This window comes from Seriola aureovittata, chromosome 19, assembly GCF_021018895.1.
Source record: "Seriola aureovittata isolate HTS-2021-v1 ecotype China chromosome 19, ASM2101889v1, whole genome shotgun sequence".
Classification (NCBI taxonomy): domain Eukaryota; kingdom Metazoa; phylum Chordata; class Actinopteri; order Carangiformes; family Carangidae; genus Seriola; species Seriola aureovittata.
This window is the reverse complement of record NC_079382.1, coordinates 3,519,553-3,537,390: the sequence shown is the minus strand read 5'-3', so window position 1 is coordinate 3,537,390 and position 17,838 is coordinate 3,519,553. Positions and strand designations below refer to the sequence as shown.

The window sequence follows — 17,838 nt, the reverse complement described above, 5'->3', positions numbered from 1 at the left end:
TCTGCACCTGTGCTTTTCGCAGTTTGACCAGCATAAATGTCTGTGGTGAGAAAGGTATGTTAGTTGATCCTGAGCTTTTATTTTGAAATTAGTGAACCTAGTCGCTGCTCCTGAGCTTAAGTAATACATAATCTTGAACGTTATCCACTTAATCTAACTCTAAAACTGGCCTTGTACACTTGTGTCTGCTTTTTCCATATGTTTTTCACATCGACTTTTTTCCAAGCCTTCGAAAAGTACCACTGCGTAAAGTGGTGTAATGGTGCATAGAGGCTCCCAGCGTCTTCTCTAATGTAAATAAATCCCTGGGGTTGTGCGCATTTCAAAATGTCATTTCTATTTCATGATGTTTAATGTGTCTAACCTTGCATCCTCGGTCTCTGCATCCAGATTTTCAATTTCTTTCCTCTGTCTCTGAAATCTGGATAGTATAATTTACATGACGCAAGAAGCTTTATGTTTTTTATTTATTTATTTATTTTTTATGCTTGTTTCTGCCAATTTGATCACAGTGAATGTTTAATGCAACCTTATTTATCCCCATAAAAGAGCTGTGTGAGTGTATTTGAACCCATGCATTTGCTTATGTGAACCAGCAGAACTGGCTGTCTGGGCTCAGAGATAGGGATGAAAGAGATGCAGTAATATTTATTACTGAGGTGCTCACAGTTTCTTACATCCCCAAACAGAGAGAGAGAGAGGGAGAGAGGGGGTGGATATACAGGGAGATATTAAACTCAGACATGCCTGGTAAACAACCCCGGAGCAACTGAATCAACACATTCAGGCACCATGTGAAAAGGGGAAAGTTATACATGTTTCAACAGCTTGTTAGCACTTACTGAAGAACTTTATCAATTTTAACTTTTGGTGAAATCAAAGGCATGCTGTTCTCTACTCTTTGTTTATTGCTTCATCAGTTTCTAATATATTGCTGCTGCTTTGCTCAGTTTTCTCAGTCCGTTCCTGCACCTGTAGCTGCACTGAAATGACTAAGATTACAGGGATATAGCCAAGAAGACTGCTCCAAATCACATGCGTTTAGTCATCTGTTAATTCTGAGCTCTTTCTGACTGTTTGTTATGGTAAAAATGTTCCAGTCTGTGGGACACTACCGCTCCACAGTGAAACCCTTTACACATGAGGAACCTGTAGCTACATTAGTAGCTGCTTGGATAAATATTAAACAATATTCTCTTTTTTTTAATAAAATACTTTTGTTTCTCTCAGTGACCAACTACTCTAATACAGTAGTGAGTCAACCTGATGACATCATAGGATGAGCTCTTGCAAACACCTGCTGCATGGTTGTTTTATAAACAGGAAGTCACATGTTTAACTGCTGTGAAAGAAAAAAAGAAAATGGTAAATGACTTCATGCCTGTGCCTGTAAACCGTTTGTGAATGATAGCTGTCAGTGGCCTAATTCTTTTTTTCCTTCTTTTGCTGAATTAAAAACTTAATTAAACAGCAGACTTTGATAAGATACGAACAGATTTTGCACTTGGAGGTAGTTATGTTCCTCAGGGATGATAATGCATTTGTTCATAAAACAACACTACAGGAAGCATTACCTGTCAGAAATGTCACAAATGTCACAATTGCTTTTTATTCCGTCGTGACTCCAAGAACAAAAAGTTCTTTTCATTGCTTTTCACAGTGTGACAGAGGCTAACATGAGCACTCATGCACTTCACAATCAAACCAATTAATCTCAATGACTTTTTCATGGACTTTTTGATGTTCAGGAAACTGACTGAACTTCAAAGTGACAACTCAACAGTTTGCTGAAATATTGAGTGAAAAATCATGAGTGGCCTGCTGAGCCCTCTCCATTATCATCAGAGGGGCAAATAATGCATTTCTCTTCTCCCTCTCTTCTTTTGTGGGTTGTTTACTATTTAGTTTTGCTTTTCATGCCTTCTGTTAATTGTTCCATCTTTATTTTACAAACTGGCTTTTATGGACATAATTTATTTGTTTTTATCACTGTCATTTTATTTCTTCTTTCTTCTTTAATTGGAGCAGTTAAACAAGTGTTATTTCTGCGGTTTGTAGTTTGCTTCCTTCAGTCTGTCTTGTTGTGCATGTGTGTGTTGTGACCCAGGGGTTTCGTTTCACTATCTCGCTCTGTCTTTATCTTCCTCTCATTGAAATGGCAGGAAGTGAAGCAGTGAAGCACCTGTACTCCACCACACACTCACAGGGGATGTTTCTTTGGCAGGCAGATGTGTGTGTGTGTGTGTGTGTGTGTGTGTGTGTGTTTGTGTGGGCCCACATTACCACTTGGCTGTCTGACGTCCTTATCTGCCCAACAGCCATATTGTCACCTTGCCGCCCTCTTTCTCTCTCTCTCTCTCACCCGCTCTCTATTTTTTCTCTCTCTCTTTCTCTGTCTCTCAAACACAAACACACACACACACACACACACACACACACACACACACACACACACACACACACACACACACACACACACACACACACCCAATGTACCTGTTACAAGGGCGTTAGTTGCAAGTGTTTCTCCAGAGACAAATCATCGGAGGATTCGATTTCAGCTTCACTTTCACCACAGCAGCCCCTGTGGGAACACCTTTTCCTCCTTTCCTGTGTCACACACATTCCTTCAGTTACAGATTACTTGAGACACCTTGGAGCAAACAGGGTCATTAACCCCTAGATCTTTGCACAGCAGTTAATGATTTGCCATCATCATTCAGCATGCAACAGCAGTAAAGTACACGCACTAGATCAATGCTAGGTTTTCATTTTGGGGATGTTAAAAGGAGGCCTCAGTGGACTTGTGTACCTCTGTGCTATATGTGGTGGCATACCACCTAGTTGGGCCTTATTGTTGTATTGTTAACATGTATTTATCTGTATGGCAGTGAAACACTGTTTTTCTCGCTGCCTGGTAAGCACCTGCCACACTTGGAAAGGAATCCCTTCTTTCACACAGCTCCCTCTGGAGCCATAAAAGGCTTCATACAACTTTTTTCATATATGCATTATTTTTCCTGATGGCCTGTAAGCAGACTCTGATGTGTTTTAGTTCCACTTTAATGACACGTAAATTTCTTCTGGAGATATTTAAGATTCCCCATAAACAAAATAAAAAGAAATCGAATTGAAATTCAAAGTAAGTAAAAGCAAATGATTCATATTATTTTCATACTCCCCCTCACAAATCTCAGCGTTTCCGCTATTGCTGCCACTGCAATGTCAAGAAGTCGTAATTACATGACCCTGCAGAGGGCTTTTAATTTGAAAAAAAAAAAAAAAACGCATACAGGAAGTGGGGGGGGGGGGAGAAGAGAAAAAAGAGAAGAGAGAGAATGGTACATTTAACTTGCTATCATCAAGTTATATTTTTATTACCTATTAATATTCATTCTGACTGCAGGCGTACGACATGCACACAACACTCCGGTTGAACAAAACCCTCCATAGGTGGACTGGCCATCAGGCATGCTGGGGCAAATCCCAGTGGGCCACTGTGTTCCAGGACTGGGTTCAGTTTGCTGACCTGAAGTTAATAAATCAGTTTTTTGTATTTTAATGCTCACATGCTCATTGAAAAAACACAAAATGAACAAATTCTAATCCACATTAGTCAACAGAAAACATGAGCACTGTTTTTTTTTTTTTTTTTTACATCAGGGTGAATCATTTATTTAGTTTGTGCGTGTGTGTTTGTCTTTTTATTCCCTGCTGCTACATGTTAGCATGCCATAACACGATTTCTCCTCCATTAGCTTTCCTGCTGTCTGGAAACTGTTGCAGTTGCAGAGAGGGGAGATCAAGGTTGAGTGTGTGTGTTTGTGTGTGCTGAGGATATGCGCATGTGCTTGTATGTCATCAGTGAACACAACACAGTTATTAGTTCACTGGCTGAGGCAGATCAATAGGCTGCGAGGAGAGGTGGAGCAGGGGGACAACAGAGAATAGGAATGAATTCAAGAGTGAGAGAGGAGGTGGTGTTTCTCCACTCAGGGTGATTGTCAACACTTCTCACTCAGCCTTTCTGTAGGAAATAATCTCTCCCTTGGCTGCATGTATGTGTGCGTGTGCGTGCATACTCTTGAGACGAGAACAGGTGTGTATGTGCTTAAGATTTTCCTGCTAGATTGGACTTGATGCTGGTGCCCTAGAAAACCATTACACCTTAAACACAGAGCCAATTAGCATGGAGCTATTGTACGTCTGAAATAGCTTCAGCCACCAGATCCTAATAACAGTGGTCAGCCTAGAAAATCCCGAGCAGTTAATCCAATTAGAGTCAACACATAGGGATCCTGAGCATTAAATCCAATCAGAGTTAATGCACAGGAATGTTTAGTTTTCTGAGCCACACTTACATTTACACACTGAATTAGAGAACAGTAACCTATGTGTTGTAATCGGCTGTCAGTTTGCACTATTTGTCATCCTAGCCTGGTAACAGATCTCTGAATAGCCACCCACGTCTCAGATTATATCACGCAATTCAAGACAGTTGAGTAACAGTGTATCAGCAGACACAGGCTAATGAAGATGCCGTGGCTTTCCTGGCTTGCTAACATGTCCTGGCTAGCCATACAAGCAAACATATTATAGCTTCTATTAAAATCCTGTTTTTTTTAATCATCTCCTTTCTTGTGTCAAAATGCTAAAAACAGCTACAAGTTGTTGAGTCAGCACGGGAGCCAGACTGTAACTAATGTAAGCCAGCCCGACTACTTAGCCTGCTAGCTTCTGTCTGCTAAAAGGATAACACACTGGTTCAGGTGAGGAGACAGTAAACTGTTGAGTTAAGTAACACACCCTCGCCTGCGTTTACTGAGACGTGTCCATGGTATAACAAGAGGTAATTCTGTTCACTGGCAATAAAAAATGTCAACCTGACGATGAAGACTCAACAGACTACATTAGGGCACCTTGTTCTATTACTGCTTATCTAACCAGCACATTGTAAATGTAAACAGCACATATTCTCAGTAACAACATGCTTAAAGTTTCCTTGCTACATGCTGACTAGTGTTGCATCAGAGTGGCTGGATTTGATTAATTTGGTTCAAGCCAAATCAAATCCTCCTCCCACAGAAAATTGCAAACAAAAAAGCAACAAACGATGGAGTGATAATGCTAATGGTTGATACACATGCTGTATAGTGAGTAATGGACACTTATGGTAAATGGACTTCACTTATATACCGCTTTTCTAGTCTTTTCGACCACTCAAAGCACTTTACACTACAAGCATACAGTGTTTTTATTATGCATTCTGCACTTCTTTCTATCACACTCACACAGTTTGGGTTCAGCATCATGTCCAATCACCTTGTGTTCATGATGCTGAGCCACACTTGGACGCGAAATAATAATGTTAATGGCTAAAATATCTCATCATGATATATAAAATATTGGTATTGGATTTTATGGAATTTCAAATAGCACAATTTTTTGGATATATAGTGCTCATTTGTTTACAGTATAGTCTTACATCTTTATCACTGCATGCTTGAACGGATGTTGGATCAGCTCTAGTCCTCCTCATGTAATGCAGTGCAGTATGTTGAGTGGAGCAAGAGTATTTGAGTAGATCTCTTAATGTGACATGCATATAGGAGCAGTAATTAGCAGGCTCACTAGCTGTAATTAGTGGGTTTAAAGGGAGGAAAGCTATCGCTAGCTGTCCTTTTGATGTGTGTGGGAGATGTTATGCAAACGAGGTGGCTTTTGTTCTTTGTGTGTGTGTGTGTGTGTGTGTGTGTGTGTGTGTGTGTGTGTATATTTAAAAGAAGGCCACATGTGAAGATAGAGCAGCATTTTGATTTCATGAGATGTCTACCTGTCAGTGAAGGTTAAATCAACAGTGAACCCGTCGAAATATATGAATGTAACATGTGTTTTTGTGACTGTGTGTGTTGTCTTTTATACAACAATGAGAGATGCAGATGGGGCTCAGGAAATGAGAGGTAACAGTGCTAATTATGCTTTCTCTGTTCCTCCACACCACAGTGTGACATATCACATATACAGTGGAATCTAATAACAGTTGTTCTGTGAAAAGCACAAAATCAGAGTCTATTCATGCACAAGGCTCCTCAGCTCGCATGATGTAATCTGCTGAGGACCATCTTTGTTTGAGACGTTGCCAGTCAAGCTCACTGTATGAATAAATGAATGAACTCTTAAGAGCATCACAGCAGTATGTACATATTCATTGCTCTTTTCTAGGGTTCACAGTCATGACTAAGCATCTGCTTGTGTGTGTGTGTGTGTGTGTGTGTATGTGTGTGTGTGTGTGTGTGTACACAATAATCTTTTCATCATCCACTGTTCAATTTCAGTCAAAAATCTGAAGTAAAGAGTTCCAAATAATGTCACTATGATATATAAATATCTCGCAATTATATAGAACGAGATTATAAAGAATTAAAATGCCATTAATCTGAGGAGCCGATTTACAAAAATTTAACCATCAACTTTAATTAATGTTAAGGTCACTGATCAAACAAATACAGCTTAAACTTTCAGGTTCCAGCGTCTTCAATCTGAGAATTTGCAGTTTTTCTCTGTTCTTATACAATTTCTGATAGAATTATTTAAGACTTTTAGGTTTTAGATGGAAAAAAAAACCAGGAAAGTTGAAGATATCATGTTTTCTCCAGTTAAGCTTTATTAACCAAATAATGAATCAACCAGCAAGAATAAAATAAATGGTTAGTAGAGTGGATATGATCAGTTGATTGAGGATATGAATCTGCACCTATTTTGATAATCGTTTTAATTGTGAATCTTTTTTTCTTTTAATGAAAATTCAACAGCTTGAGTTTTGGTTCCACATTAAATGCTCTGTGGTTTCCTCAGTCTTATACTATAACAAGCTGAATGACTTTGGGTATTGAACTATTCGTCGGACAAAAAAAGACATTTGAAGACATCCCCTTGGACTTAGAGAAACATTCATTCATTTCTGTTTTCTAACATTTTTTAGACCAAACTATTAATTGATCACTTGAGATGATAATCTGCTGATTAATCAATAGTGAACACTGTTGCAACATTGTAATAATACTGTAATACTGTCATTATTTATTCTGGATCTTAAGGGCTAAGCAATGCAGCATCCTGTAGACAGCTGTCTGAGTTTTTTTTGGTTTCGACAGCCTCCACTTAACGTTATCTTATGGTGTCTTTTTTTTTTTAATGTTAGTTGTAATATAGTGGAGCTTTTCATGGTGTAGGTATCAAAGACTCATTTATATTTCATACAACCCCACTTAAGCTTGTCTTGCTGTTACTGTTGTATGTGCAGCCGCTGTGAGACAGTCGGGGCGGTGCAGCAGTACAGAGCACCAGATTTTCCAGACTGGTTTCCTGCTTGACTGACTTACTAAATGGCTTGCTCGGTGATTGACCAGTCCACTGGCTTCCGCTATACCAACTTTGGTTTCCGTGGCAACTGGTCACACTCGGTGATTCGTTGGCCTGCTGGCTAACTGCCTTCTGTGGTCATTTGTACCCACCTTTCAAATTATCACAGTTAATTGTTGTTATTCTTATTGAGTGTCTGCCCTGGATTGAGTTTAGTATCAGTGAGTCAGCAGCAGTTACACAAGTAACTGTGTCACCGGTAGTTGTAGTTTCACACAGACACACACATGCAAACTAGTACACACATCCATATATGCTTGCACTAGGAGAGAGAGAGAGAGGGTGTATTGTACAGTAATATGATCCCCTGGGAGAGAGTGTGCAGCCTGTGAATCAGCTTCACTATCACTTTGCTGAATGCTTGTGTATGTGGCTGGTATTTTGGTGCATGTGGCAAGCAGTCAACCCATATATGCTATAGGTTACAGCATAGCACCACATTGAAGTGTGTGTGGAGAAATTTTCCATCTGAAGGTGGAGGATAAAGGGTTTTAGTGTGTCTAATCCAGAGGCAGGTTTTAGAAAGCTCTGGGACAATGCTGTATAACCTGGATTAGCAGGACAGACACAAGCAGAGCTGGAGGAGGAGCCACATCTTAGACCGAAATGAGAAACTAGTGTTCACACTGCTATCGAGCCTCCAGCCAACACCATATTAAAATGAGATGAAACTTCAGCCAGTCCTGCTGGGGACTCGGGTGGTTTCAGCAGCAGATAATGGGACTCAGCAGAGGAAAATGTTCCCATTCACAGGGAACTGAGTGATGTTTGGGCTTTGTTTTTAGCAAGGATGAGTGAATCAACCAGCCATTGGTCATAATCAGCTGCCAGACATTTTGAATATGTCATTTTCCACCTGATGTATAGAATAACATCATTAAGTAAACACTAGTCCTCTGAATGATAAAATCTCTGCAGCTGTAGGACTAACTTGTGTCTTAACTAAGAGACTCGGAGCCTCTCTTCTGATTGGCTCGCTGACCTGTTGTTGTTAGAGCTCCATAGAGAAGCCTGAGAGAGGAGATGTAAAACTACACTGAGATGTTTTTTGGTTCTTAAAACCACAAATATATCTTCTTATGAATCAACACTTCAAATGAAACACAGGAGAAGAGGAAAATATGGAAGAAAAAAAACAAAAAAACACCCACATTATTGTTTCGGATAAGAAACTATCAAATTAATACATATGTATGAGGTGATTTAATAGGGTGACATGTTAATGCAAGCAATAAGTCAACAAATGTTCTTATTGCTCAAAGGGGTCTGTTGAACATGTCACTTCGTGTGCACTGCGTGTTGTTTTCGAACATGTTTACAAAAGTTCTACTTGTGTTATTTAATTATGTTACTTATTGATTTCAGCTTGGTCCAAACACACCGCTCATTAATTTCAGAGCCCCAGGCTTAAGCCTCTCCCATTGTGATTGGATTTGAGGCTTTTTAGCAGGGTCTGATCAAGTAGTGAGAAAACGTAATTTCACATCTTGGAGAGAGGTATTGAACAGAGGGTGTCTGCTCAGTTCACTCCAATTCTCTGTTTTCATTTGCAGCTGCTTTGTAAGATGTGAGAACTGCAGCATTAAACCCACGGATGATACAGCAGTATCAAGTCCTGACAAAAGCCCGGATTTAAATGCCATCAAGTTGAGATGTCTCTGATTATTTGGGGGCAGCATGTCCACCTCAGATGGTCACAAACTCTGTGCAGCCAAAGCAACATGAATCAGCAGCAGGATATTTTCCATCGGTACAAGTGTTGTGTAACCACAAAGATCAGTTTTTACAGATCCACTGCTGAGGAGAGTTTTTTTTCTTGAATTATAGATGTAAGTTTTAGATCATGTGACAGCGACTGGGGAAGAAAGCATACATGATACTCAGATAATGTTGCTGTCATTCACTATCTTTGATGATTTTACCAGAGGAGGTTTATTGAGAGAAATTACATGGGAAATTACATGAGAAAACAAATGACAGATTAATCAATAAAAATGATTGTCAGTTGCTGCTCTGGAAGTGTCCCACTCGGTGTGTACCCTTTTTCTTATGAAATGTCTGCTTATATAAAGTTTTATTTTAACAATGTTTATTAAAAGTCTGAATTATTAATATTAGCCTCAAAATTCCTGCATCACTCGAGCCACGGCGTAGTAATGACTTGAAAATGAATCGAATCTTTCTTGTTACAGCTCAAAGTTGATTGTCCCCTTAAACTCTCTTCATTTCCCATCTTCTCCTCCTTCTACCCCTCCTTCTCCTCTTCCTCCCTCTTAGATGATGAAGCATGCGTGGGACAGCTACAGGCGCTACGCCTGGGGTTCCAATGAGCTCAGGCCCGTCTCTAAGCAAGGCCACTCCAGCAATCTATTTGGTGAGTGAGAGCCCATGCACACACACACACACACAAACACACACAGACACACACACACACACACACAAACGATTGATCTCTTGTCCCTGCCACAAGCAGCCTTGGCCTTTAGATTAGCAGCCAAATTGGCCGTCAGTTAGAGTCATCCATCTATGGATGCCTCTAAATGTCAGCTTTATCATATATTTATATTCTGTTTGTGCTACTTGTGTCTGTGCTGTTAATGAGTGCGGTGACGTGGGGCGTCTCACTGTCTCCTCCTTTGTCTCTGTTTCACACTTTGGTAACTCTTTTCTGAAAACCTTAATTCTTTGTCTGCCTTTCATGCTGCTGGAAGACCGCAGGGCCCCCGTTAATAAATATTAAGTACTCATGTGCTCACACACGCTTTGTTTATGACAGTGGTCTCCCAGCTATTACTGCCACCAGCAAGTCCTTTCTTATCCACACACACACACACACACACACACACACACACACACACACACACACACACACACACACACACACACACACACACACACACACACACACACTGCATGTTGTCCCATTGTGTTTCATTGGCTGATATTGTTGCTTTAAAAGCTGAACTCAGAGAAAGTAAACATGAAGCTAAAAAGCAAAGGATCACACATATCTGCTACGACAGCACATGTGCCAATGGCAGGGGATTAATACAACTCATTAAAGCTCTAATACCACAATCACATTTGATCTGCAGAGGTAAAGGGGCAGGAAAGCATGGAGGTGAAGCCGCTCATGGTTTGACTGCTTAATATTTAAAAAGATGTCCTGAGAGTGACTTTTTTTTTTAAGTTTAGCTTTCAGGACCTTTCACTCCTGAATGTGCAGAAGCAGACGAAGCAATCTCATAAACGACAAATTAATAAAGTAATGTTTAATCTTCACTGAGGCTGTGTTAGAGGGATGTACACGTTGTATCAGCAGGTGATTTTTTTATGTCTACTCTTCAGCGTTTGTACACATATGAATACTTATTTATTCTGACTGATTGAATTAATAAGAGAGGGAATTGGATTTTTAATTTGTTCAGATCTCTTTCTTTCTCCTTTTGACCTAATTAAAATCTCGGTAAGAATATTTGTTCACATACCTACAGCTCCTGATGAGTGCTCTGTGTGTGTGTGTGTGTGTGTGTGTGTGTGTGTGTGTGTGTGTGTGTGTGTGTGTGTGTGTGTGTGTGTGTGTGTGTGTGTGTGTGTGTGTGTGTGTGTGCGCGCGCGTGCGTGCGTGTGTCTGTGTTTATCAGTGGGTGGTGTATGTGACAGTTCACTGTAGTGCTGAATAGATACGATAGCATTCGTCTGTGAAAGAGGCGACTGTGCCTCCACTGCTGATAAGATGACTCTCTTGACACTAAAGTAAAACTCACTCACGTACTTGGTCTGGATTGAAGTTTTTTTCTCAGCGTTTCTTGTTGTTTCTTAAGCTGCCCTCCTGTGTAAAGGTGCAGGTCTGTGTCAGTGAAGACAGCAGAAGAGAAAGCATTCATATTTTATTTTATTTTTTTCCCCTCCTCTGTAACAACAACAGCATTTTTCCAAGATGATAATTTCAAGTCAAGTTAAAAAAAAAAAAAAAAAAAGAATGAATCTGACATGAATGTGTCAGCAGAGGGAAACAGAGGGAAATAGAAAAATGGAAATGCTATTTAAAGTGGTTGGTTGATTAGTTTTGGCTCTGGGGGCAGCCACAAAATGCTGTAAACACAACCTTGACACACTGTCATCCAATAACATTGTTATAGCTGACATGTCAGTAAACAGTTGCTGGTTTACTCATCCAGCAGACACTTGTTTCACATTGTGATGAGGTGTTCACTCCTCTTTTAGCTCTGCTTTGCCTGACTAGCTAAATGCTCCAGTATGTACACCAGCTAATGGCTACACATCCTGGGTGTCTACACAGGATGCCTATAGATTATACAGGGTTTTTCCTGCCCAAAAAAAGGCGGGCGTGGTACTGACTGTATGACCGGGGGGGGGGGGGCAATATTAATATTTTCATTATCATAATCTCTCCAGCTGCTGCGGGTCAGAACCACTCACTCTATGCTTTTGAGAACATCTGGGAAGATGAATAAAAAGTGATGTTGAAATCATGTAAACGTTGGTTTTAATACACTCATTAATACACTCCTACAGACTTGGTACTCTCGCCTTGACTCCTCTCTGGCGCTCTGATCCTCTCCTCCACTGGCACCTTCCACTTGTGGCTGAGAACTAGGTCTACTGTCAGTCCTGACACATTAACCGCATCTCGTCAGTAACATGAATTACATTTTTTCCCCATATTAGAAGAACTAATGATGTCTGCACTCTGCACTGTTTCACCTTTCCACGTGATTCTCCTCCTCGTGAACTCTTTTTAAAATAATCTGTGATTTGAGACATTTCTGCAAAAAAAAAAAACATTGCCGTAGAGGCGTACAGCAGCAATTGCAGTTACAAACGTCAAGTAGAGTCGAGTACCAAGAAAACAAGCAGGTCTACTAGAATTTTGTTTTGGCACGAAATTTGACGGAGGCGGCCGCCCTTGCAATTCTCTTTGCAGGAAAAACCCTATAATATCACAATGTTTTTAGGTTATATCGCAATTACAAAATATATATATCAATATTTTGAAATCTCTAGAGCACTTCATAAATGCACGATTTAACACTTTGATGCATAAAATCACACCAGTATAATCATTACAGTCCCTGCAACATTTGTCTGCATTAAAACATTCTTGTTTGACTATTTAATGGTCAAATTGAACTTGGTTGTGATTTTCCCCAGATTCAAAGTAGGGTTGTGTGAAGAAACGAAACAGCAAAGCAAATTTCCTTTGCATTCCATGACGATTTGAATTCAAAGATCACCATATAGTCATTTACTACATCCCATGTGGAACAAGCTGTGATCCATTGAGCATATTTGATGTATCGTGCGTATAGAGCCAAATGCACAATCATTAAAACGTAAAACACAGGAAACTGACCTGCAGCATCTAAACAGAAAACATTTCAGCCGTGTTTTTCAGTTGTCAGTCTCGTGCACATCTGACAGAACAAATATTCTCGTAACAGCTCGTTTTGTACTTTAGAAAATGGCCTGTAAAAGCGACCCAAAGTGTTTTCTTACGCTTCTGGTCTATTTCCCTGTTTTTTCTGCCTGTATATACAGTGATGGTGCACTGGGCTCCGAAAATGTGGGTGACCTACATCTCAATACTGCGTAGACACACAGAGAGGACTGAAGCTGCTGTTGCTGTAGATGTGCTGTAACTTTTTGTGTTTGGTGCTGTACTGGACAGATAGCATACAGTGGGATATTACAGTCTTTTCAAAATAAAGCTCTCGGCTGGCAGAAACAACATGAAGACTGGTGAAAGTGGATTTTAAGTCGTGGGCCGCACAGCAAAAACAATGATCTGAGAGTTGCTAAAATGCTCTGTAGAGCTGCGGGGAACTGCAGAATCAAGTGATGTGAAACCCCTCAGTAGTCATGTGATCCATTGTTCATATAGAAATATTGATTAGTCCAGCTTTAAAAAAACTAATTTTTATTATTATTATTATAATTTTAAATATTTATTTAAAATCAAAGGGATGCACTATATATACTGTATATAATATTCAAATTCACAATTTAATGCCTTCAATGACTCACTGCCAATGACGTTAAACATGTTACTGACACCAAGAACACTACATTTGTCTGCTTGTCCTTCACTAGGTATTAATTTAAAGTGTCTCTTTAAATACCTTTAGCTAACATTCTGTGATTAAGTAGCTGAAGTTGACGCCCCAGGTGTGTGATCGACTGTGGTTATAAGTAATAGTTTTCTTATGTTTAGGTGTGTACTTTGATTCTGTGTGTAACTAATGGACGCTTTGACTGAGTTTTCTGTCTTTTTGATTGTAGCAGCCTCACATTAGACCTTAATGAAGTTTTACCCTGGAATCTTCACTGCATTAAAAGGCAAAGAGCTGAATTCATAATGTTGAGTTATTCTCTAACATCATATCTCAGAAGCCTTTCTATATCTTACATCACTGTTAGAGCACAGTTTGCATTATTTGTGTGGAGACACATTCGTTGTTGATTTTGAGATTCTGCTCATGTTTCGCTATCGAATTATAAAAGTGACAGGATGACAGCACTTTGAGCATCCGTATGCAGGGTGTTATGAAGAAAGTTTGAAACTACAGACTTGGTTTGAGGCTGTTTTGCACAATTTAGGCAGAGAGGTGATTCGTCTGATGTTTAGCTGCCCTGGTGTCTGTCAATACTGAGGTCTCTTTGAGAGACTTTCTCAAGTTTAACTTGTTAAAAATTGATTCCCAGGCTCCTCTTGTATGGTAAACACTGAAAACAATTTTATGAGATGGGAAGATGTTGGTGTCAATCTGCAATCTTTGTGTTGGAAATTAAAATCTGATTTAATTTTGTATCGTGTGGAAAGAAAATAATGGAATATGTCAAATGTACACAAAGGCCCTGACATTTTCATACAATTTCCTTCATTGAAATACATAACTTCAGTCTTTGCCCTGGAAACCTCCTGGGAAAAAATGCTGAAACCCCTGCTAGGTCTATTTCATTATACAGTGTTGAAGATTTACACGCTCATTTTTAATGATTGCCTTCTTATGTTTAATGGGGAAATTCAATCAGCTTTGTGTAAATTCCATCCACTGTTTCATTACCGGAATTTATCATACGTAAATGTAGGAAGGGAGCGGATAGCAGCTGTGTGAATACTAATTGTGAGATTAGCCTGTTCAACTCCGTGTGTTAGTGTTTCTCTCTGTTTCCCTTGCTCTATGTCTGTGCTATAGAAAGTAAATAGGTTTTAGTTGACTGCTCCAGCAGACCCACTTCCATCAGTAAATAAGACAGCGTGGCCCCGGGGGCCTTGTCACAGCCCTTTCCAACTCCTATAGAACATGATGTATGACGATAATATTAACCTGACGTGGAATATTATGCAACAAAGCCACTTTTCATACCTGGAGGCTATTTCCCTGATCTGCAGTAACCTGGACTGCTGGTTCAAAGTATCCAGGAGCATTAAAAATGAAAAACATGCTAACTGTTATAAGCAGGTCCAGGATGCTCTTTCTAACTTGTCCACAGCAGATGTGAGAGATAAATAAACAGATCTGTTAGCACTTTTGTTACTCTAAATACAGCATTTGTTATATTTTAAAAAACAAAAGACTACTTAAAAAGTTTGTTTGTTACATAAGATAGACAACTGGGAGAAGATAAAGATTAATAACAAAAAAATTTATTTGCTTCTCTAACTTGCCAGAGCTCCAGAGAGAAGTCTGAGAGAGCAGATGTAAAAATACATCGAGATGATTTGTGGTTCTTCTTATGGATCTTCTTATGGAGCAACACTGGAAAAGTGTAAAATATTGGACCTTTTAATAAATATTGAATTGAGTGTTCTTAAATTGTTATTTTCACATGATAATTTTGCCTCTGTGCTCTCAATGCATCTTAGTTTATACACCGATCAAGAAAATGTTGAGCATCCTTTTTAAATACATGTGAGAACATTTTCTCCTATCTCCACCTTCCTGTCATTCATCACACATAGAATGTCCAGAAATATTCCATCCATGTTTGGAAACGTTTACGATTGTTGTTGTTGGTAAAAAGCTGAATTCTTTTCCGCGGTTGGGAATTTTACCAGCAGCCATATATCCTTCCAAAACTCTGGCAGGCGACATGGCTTATCTTCTCAACCAACAACTTTGGCAGACCACCAAGCATAATTTGGATTTGATTTATCAAACAATATTGCAAAATTAGTTTTCTTAACCCAAACACTTCAATGAGAAGGAGCCAGAGATAATGAGAAGTATGCAGTCCGCTCCAAATCTTGTGTTAGCATTGACAAATCAGTGTCCAATTTAATCGCTCTGCCCATTTTTCTATTAATGGAAGCAGCTGTGCTCTCAAGAGGGTGAGTCTTGTATTTGAATAATAAACAGGTTGTATTGGTAGTTGATATAGTTGAAAAGGTTGATTAAGGGAGATATATGTATTTTTCATCTTCCCTTTCTCATTGGTTTGAGGTAGGCGGGGCTCATTTGGAAATATTGGATGTTACCAAACACAGTTCTGCAACATATAAATCAAAACATGATGACAGTTGTGGGGTTGTTTGCTTATGTTGCCAGAAGTCATTGAGAAGCTGATGAGCTGAGTTTGTCAGTCTTTAACTTTTGATTTTTTTGATTTTTACAAACTTTGAATTTGGGTTTTTTTTATTTAGTCATGATTATTTAATGTTATCAGAGAAATACTTGAATGTCACACAACATCCATTTATTTTTAAAGACCATTATTCACAAGGACTTTCAGAGATATAATAAGAGTTGACATATTAATAACAATTACAGGGGGATATACAGTATTTGTAAAGTTACATCGTTCTGTAGAGGAACTGACAAAATCACATGAAAATTGGTTGATTTCTTTGTGTCACGTGGGTATTAGCAACTTCAGTATAAACTACCTGAAGTGTCAGTTTGAAATTAAATTGATGTTCGTAACAGTTACATATTTTACACAAATTTAAAATGAAGAGCTCTATTGAAAACACTTGAGTCACACATCTATTCGGAAAGTGAAGGGCAGACTGATTGTTGTTTGATCCTACGTCTAGACTGCTGTAGCAGCTTTTCATCTTGGCGCAACAATTTCACTCAGAGACAATATTTCATCCAGATCGCTCGGCGTTCGCCCTCTCGTCACCGTGGCTCTATAAATACAGTTTGTGCAGCTCACGTATGATCTGTCTAGTTACATGGAGGCTGAGTGATTGTGGCATTTTAGATGCAACGTCAATAATATTGTGCAGTTGAGTTGATTTATTAATTTGATAAACGTGCTCAACGTCCACTGTCGACTTCAGTAACCGTCGTGCTGCTCAGTGGCAACAAGTAAAAGCTGATGATGCAATGCTTGGATTTCATTTTTACTTCATCCTCATCCTCAACTGCTTTTTATTCCTGTCGTTTCTAATTACGCGTTGAGCAATGCAGAGTTTTTGAACGACAATATTAGTATTTTGTAAAGCAAGACTTGATCAGCCACAGTAAACCAGCTTCCTGTCCCTCGAGATTCTATAGATTCACTCTGTTTGCTAAAATTAAACACAGCTAGAGGCGATGACGGCATCCATCTCCCCCTCCTGTCCTTTCCACTTCCTCTCTCCATCTTTTAGCACTCAACTCAGCTGTCTATAACCGGCATACTGCTGTCGAGGCTCGTCCACAAGAGCAGGTACATCTTTCTATTTCTAAATCCAGAGCGGGCCAAATCCTGCTGTGACATTGTAGATTTGCTAACAGACACAGCCAGTATACTGTGCTTTTTGGGCTTGCCGGAGAGGCCATAACCTGCTCAATATAGATGTTAGAAAAATGTCAGGTTGAAGACTCCAAAAATGTCTTTGTTCTAACTGTAATATTTTAGGTTTGAGGAATATTTTGAATTATTTAGATCCCCTTCTTGCTAAGCAGTCTTGTAGCTGTCCGACTCTAACATGAGTTGTCCTTATGAATTCCTGTCAGTACAAACACTGAGGGCTTTTCCCACCAGATCTCAGTGGCCAAAACGGTGAATGTGTGCATTGTCCCCTGGAAGATGAATTATTACCTTGTTAAGTTTCTCCATAACATCAGGAACTCATTTGGAGCTCAGTGCCAGTGAGTTGTCAGCCCAGCCTTAAGCTGCACCCTGGCTCTTGTTCGACACTATGGAATTAAATTTCATCTCGGCCCCATTATAACCCAATGAGCCAGAGGTGAAGTTTGTTCCAAGGCTTTATTGAGTCCAGTTGTTGTTTTTACAGACACATTGGCAAATAGAGGGAAGTGTTGATAACACAGTTCTCTAAGAACATGGGGAAGGAGATTTTGTAAATGAATGAATGCATTACTTATGGTAATGGATCTCAGCTTAAAGAATCTGGAACTAGCTCTTCTGTATTACAGGTGCAGACTCTGCTGTGTGGTT

General features: G+C 39.5%; 1 protein-coding gene across 1 annotated transcript in view; it reads left to right on the top strand.

Annotated features, from left to right (window-relative positions):
• Positions 1-17,838, top strand: part of man1a1 (mannosidase, alpha, class 1A, member 1) — a 141,122-nt gene that overhangs the window by 25,701 nt on the left and 97,583 nt on the right. The window contains exon 2 of the mRNA XM_056405112.1: positions 9,700-9,796. Within this exon, the coding sequence (XP_056261087.1) occupies positions 9,700-9,796 (97 nt within the window). The remainder of the gene's footprint in view (positions 1-9,699; positions 9,797-17,838) is intronic.